This window comes from Rhizophagus irregularis, chromosome 4 (assembly GCF_026210795.1).
Source record: "Rhizophagus irregularis chromosome 4, complete sequence".
Lineage (NCBI taxonomy): Eukaryota > Fungi > Glomeromycota > Glomeromycetes > Glomerales > Glomeraceae > Rhizophagus > Rhizophagus irregularis.
In genome coordinates, this window is record NC_089432.1 from 1,356,708 (window position 1) to 1,362,707 (window position 6,000).

Here is a 6,000-nt window from a genome sequence, read left to right on the forward strand (position 1 = left end):
CGATCTTCTCTGACCTATAAGTTTATTTTTGATTGACGTCCATTTCTTTTGACAAGACATGTACTTAGCTCAGATTCTACAGTTATCATGAATTATTCTCTAATACCTTTAAACTTTCTGATATTAATTGAACTCCTTAAAACTTAAATTTACAATTCTTTCATAAATAAACAAAATCAGTTGATTAATGACATTCAAAAATTTCTTAGCGAAATTTATTTTTTTAAAAAAAACATTCTTATTTTATATATTTATAAATATGATTGTTTTGTTTGTATTGATTAATTTATTATATTTTTTATAGTCCCTGTTTAATGTTGTGAACAAAACCCGAGAATTTTGTCAGAGAATGAATCTGAAACTTGGCAAAGTTAATTTCATTTAACTATAGAAAAAAATAAATTTAATACCGTTCGATCTTGTTCGAACTTCGGTCAAATTTATTATTACGTGACTTTAGTATTACAAACTCATTACATTAAAATTTATATGAAACGATAATGATAATAATTATTATTGTTTACTTTTGTATACACAATTTAAAGTTACTTAATGCTTCCTATAAGATTATTTCATTATACTTCTATCAAAAATCTTCGATGTTTTGTTAAAATGATTACCCACATGGTTGCTTGACGTATGGACTGGATACGATTACCGAATCTTTTCTATAGATTATTAAATCAGTTTCTAATTTTAATAAAAATAGACACGTTGAAAATTGCCTTGGAATAGATCGGATTTTATGTAAAAAAATTTGAAAACAAGAAATAACATCAACTTCAACAAAGAACATATAAATTATTTAAATAAATCTGTTCCTTCTCCATGAAGAATGGTGCTAAAATTTTAGATGTACTATATGGAACTGGAACATTTCTCTTAGAATTATCAATTGAATATTCACTTTTGGGATTTACCGTCATTGATAAGAAAAAATTATTTCTCTTATTTCTCGCGTTATTTAAACCTAATAATTTAAATTTTAACTATGCTGATATATTGTAAGGAAGAAAATCATTTTGATTTGACTTATTTAAATATCGAACCACGTTATACTTTAGATCAATAGACTTTTGTTATTGGTGAATTAATAAAAGTAACAAAACCAGATAGATACGTAGAAATGCAGCAGATTGCGTTTGAAGTACCTCTACTGCAGATTTGCTGTTACGTAAATCCTACGAAATATTACTCTTATTAAAATTATTAATTTTTTACTTTATTATAAAGAACAGCTGGTTCAAAATTTTTGAATTCGTGAAAGATGTAAGCTATAATTAATTACAAATTTGTAAAATTAAAATTTATGCACTGTATATAAATAATTTAATCTTTTCTCCATTCATAAAAAGTCGCCATGTTAAGTGTAGAAATGAGTTCGCACCATTACTTTTATCTACGAATCTTTGTTATTTCAATTTGATCATAATATGAATGTAATTGGATGAGATGATAAATGATTTAAATAATATTAGTATGGATGAATTGAAACAAGATTGAAAGGAAGTTATAAAAAGAATTTATTTGAAACAAGAACTAGTTTAGAAATTAATAGAATGTGATTCATGAAATTGTAAAACCGGTAACGAGTTAATTCAAATACAAATTAGTTCGGAAAAATGTTTAATAATTGTTTAATTACTTTGTATTATTTATTATAAGAAGTAATAATAAATTGGTAAATATAATTACAGTTTTCATAAAATAATCAATTAAATAATAATAAGATTCATGAAGGTCATTATTTACAATCAAAGAAATTTTCTTTGATAATGTTTGTTACAATTTACCACAGAAATTTCGTGTAATTCCTTGGTAAAATTTTGTGGTAAAATAATTTTCCGAAAAATTAAAATTTTCGTATTAAATAATGATGTCATTTATTTCTAGAAAATAATTAATTAAGTTATACGTTACATTTGACTTGGCATATGACATATTTAGCAATTTTCGTGAAACAGAAATAACGAAATATCGGATAAATATCGACAATGGTAAAAATTTACGCATTTTAAGATTACTTAAACGTTAATACAATCACCTAAAAAGAATTACGCAAAGATAAAGGTACGTTAACGTTTGTTTCGTTTGTTTCTTGGCAAAGACCTTATTTCTTATAAATAAATCTGCTAGAAAAATGTTTCTCGATTTTTTCAATTTAAACATCATAACAACTTATCTTTTTTGAATTTTTATACAAATCATAATTTCATTAAAAATGCAACAAGAAAAAATTCCAACGATTATTTCCGGTGCAGGTCTAGGAGGACTTTCTCTCTATCATGCCTTGATAAAGAACAAGGACAAAAAAGAATTCAACGTAAAAATCTTTGAACGTGAAACTAGTCCTACAGCAGGTATAAAAATTTCTAATTTTCTAGTTAAATATTATGTTAAAATTTTAAAAATTAACTCACTCATACTGTCACGTATTAGATCGATGGCAAGGATATCATATAGGCTTGTCCTATTATGGAGCTCGATCTCTTTTAAACTGTGTTTCATCCTCAATCGCTTCAAACCTTCCAAAAGCAATACCAAATCCAATTCCTGATGTAGAAACTCATGGAATAACTATCACTGATCAAATAGGAAATGTTTTACTTACCCTCCAACTAAATCATTTAAAGATGTTTATAAAATCGCAAAAATATCTCGTGGTCTATCATCAATTATCATTTATCGTAATAGACTTAGATATGTTTTATTAGAAGGTGTACCAGTTCAATGGAATAAAAAATGTATTAAATATGTAGAGACCCAAGAAGGAGTTTGGGTATTTTTTGAAGATTGTTTACAAGAATTGTAATATTTTAGTTGGCGCAGATGGAATTAATTCTCCAAGTAAGTAGTTATAAATAATATCTATTATTTAAATTATTCTTAAATAACAAACATTTTTTTTTCTATTACCCTATGAAAAAAAATTTCTTTAAAATATACTTAAAATGTACTTATATATTTTAAAATATTAAGTATATTTTAGGTATATTTTAAAATATATAAATATATTTTAAGTATATTTTAAAGAAATTTTTTTTTATAGGGTTAGTACGAAAAATTACCCGAATTACAAATTGTTGATTATGGAATAACACATATTAGTGCGAATGTTTCTGTACCCCAACATCTTATGGACAAGGCAAATAAAATCCATGAAAACTTTTTGGTCCGTAAAACTCTTGGAACAAAAGAAGATTCAACGCTTATGATGACACGCTTAATACCAATCAAACAAGAACAAAATGATGAGAAAAGTGAACCTCATTATAGAGTAACATTAGTTTATTCTTATCCCTTCGAATTGGATAACGTTGATGTTGAATCCGATAAAGTTAAAGTTGATGATAATGATCCTGCATCAGTTATCGAACATGTTAAACGGTTAATTCGAACATTAAGACCAGATTGTGAATTGACTGATTTATTAATAGAATTTTGGGACTTGATACCTAAAACAATTCCAAATGATCCAATAAAGTTTCCATTTAAAACTTATAATCCTGTACAATGAAGAATGATGCGAGATATTGATCATGTCTATCAAATCATGGACAAGTAGTCAAGTTGTATTATTAGGTGATGCTGCTCATGCTATGAGTCCTATATTAGGATTAGGAGCAAATAATGCTATTCAAGATGTTGATAAACTTTCTCAAGCATTACTTAAATGTACGGACTGTAATATTTCTTTTATTGAAGAATATGAAAAAGAAATGTTAAAGCGAACATCTGCTGACATATTAAAATCTAGAACTGCCACATTTAAGACTTCTATTCCACTTGGACCTTTTGGCATTATAATTAGAGACAGCATTTTGAAGGTTATAAACGCTATGATAAACTTTTATAGTTTTGCGGATAACATAATTTTTAAGGACTAAAAAACTATTAATATTTAATTTATCATTTTTAAAATCTTAGAATCATACTATGCATATACGTATGTAAATACACATACATATAATAATCAATATATAGAATATATATTATAAACCGAGGTGGAAATTATTTTTCTATTTGAACTACTTTTTTTTTTATTTATTTATATTTCACGTGCCTCCTGTATATTGATTCTTACAAATATAACTTTTTTTTTAAATATAAAGTAACAATCGCTTATTAAAATATTTTTGAAATTTTTTCTTTTTTATCTAAATAAAAAACTTTGAATTTACTTCCAAATTTGGATATCGTAATATATTCGGAATTATTGGATATATTTAGGAGATCGAGGTATTTTCATTGTATTAATGAAAAAAAAAATAATAAGATTTATTTTATAATTAGTTTAATACAGTTTAAATACTATTTTATTATAAATATTAATTATTTTTAATTTTGTTTAATTATAGGCGAATGAATATTTACATTTATATAAAATCAACGTTTATTACCCGTGATAGAATATTATAATGAAGTATACTTTAACAGAGATTAATGATAATAAGTTTAAAGGAATGAATTAATCAAAACAAATTGTACTTCAATTTATATTATCATATAAATAGTAAATAAATAGTTCACTTTTCGAAGTAGCACTCAATCGGTATTTAAAAATTTGTGTTCTTGATTATATTAAACTATTTTTAATTTTCTTGATTAATACTTATCAGTTACCGTTAGTCAAAAATAAATGCGGACTATTTCTTAATATATAAGAATTAAAGACTTTTTTATTAAGTAAAAAAATATATTTATTTTAACTAAATTTATTCAAATAAAAAATATATGCATATTTATTTTGATTATATTACAGCACTAACTTTGATCCAAACATAAAAGGTTAAAGAACAAAAAAAAAAAAAATAGGAAGAAAAATTAGTAAAAAAAATAATTAGAAAAAAAAATATTATTAAAAAAAAATTAGTAAAAGACACTTAATATAGCATCGCATCATCAATCCGCCAGATTCGCACATCTGAAATGTGTGTCAGGTTGACGGCGCAGTGTGGCGCAGCGATTTTTCCAAAAAAAATTAAATTGCAATTTTTTTTATTTAAAATAAAACCTTTAAATTCCTGTACTAGATGTATTTTTGTCCGCTCTGCAAATTTACTTAGAGTATATACGGGTGGTTTAGAAGGCCATTTTCGCGTTATTTAACAAAAACCGTTTTTTCAACAAATCCAATTTTGGAAATGATCGGCAAAGACGATAAAATCAGTTGTTATATACCAAAGTCAAAATCTACTTCCAAAACCTCCTTCCATTTATAAGTGATTTTTGTAAAACAGATGAAAATACATCTAATGTGTAAATTTGAAAGCATTGCATTAAAAAGAAAATCTTTAACTTAGATTTTTTGAAATTACTGCGCCACACTGCGCCGTCAACCTGACACACATTTCAGACGTGCTCCAGATTCAAGTCTAAATAAAAATCAATATATTAATATATTATAAAAGGAAAAAAATAGACAATTGACATAAGAAAAGCTTTTCCACGTCGATCTTCTGTCCAAAATTCAGCTAAAGAACTCTACATAGAAAAATTTTTTTTCCTACTTATTAACATACAAAAATTATTAGATTTTTAGACTTCCCGACGTGAAAAGCATATAATAGATGGCGCAAAACACTCGCTCAAAAAATTCAAGAAAATTTGCTCATACGGCTCAACTAGAAGCTCATACTAGTCTTACTGATGAAGCAATAGTCGCTGAGACCTATAGTGACAACTCAAAATCACCCCCTGATCAAGGGTTAACAAAACGAACAAAAATAGATACAGTATTAGACGAAACCTCTTCTGAACCCAAAGTCAATAATGATATGGATATTGACAAAAACTTAGAAAAAAAAAATGTTGTTCCATCGAATTCTGACGCCGAATCACGTGATCCCATTAGTGCAGATCAACAAACACCAATCAACACAGAATCGGATGACATGATCACAGATCTTCCAAACAAAGATACTAATGGAGCTATTGCTTCCGGATCATCCAATACACAAAATACACAACAACAAAACAATGATGAAATTACACGGAGCA

At 26.1% G+C, this 6,000-nt stretch overlaps 2 protein-coding genes across 2 annotated transcripts; both read left to right on the top strand.

Annotated features, from left to right (window-relative positions):
* Positions 1-2,221: 2,221 nt before the first annotated feature.
* On the top strand, positions 2,222-3,517 carry OCT59_023671 (uncharacterized protein; the record flags this gene model as incomplete). The annotated part of the gene is made up of 4 exons (XM_066134873.1): positions 2,222-2,360; positions 2,440-2,635; positions 2,695-2,779; positions 3,056-3,517. 4 exons carry the CDS (start codon positions 2,222-2,224, stop codon positions 3,515-3,517), a joined length of 882 nt encoding a protein of 293 aa, XP_065990956.1.
* Positions 3,518-3,539: 22 nt separating this feature from the next.
* On the top strand, positions 3,540-3,887 carry OCT59_023672 (uncharacterized protein; the record flags this gene model as incomplete). Its single annotated transcript, XM_025326315.2, has 1 exon — positions 3,540-3,887. The coding sequence occupies one exon, from the start codon at positions 3,540-3,542 to the stop codon at positions 3,885-3,887; it is 348 nt and encodes a 115-aa protein (XP_025176726.2).
* Between the last annotated feature and the right edge of the window lie 2,113 nt (positions 3,888-6,000).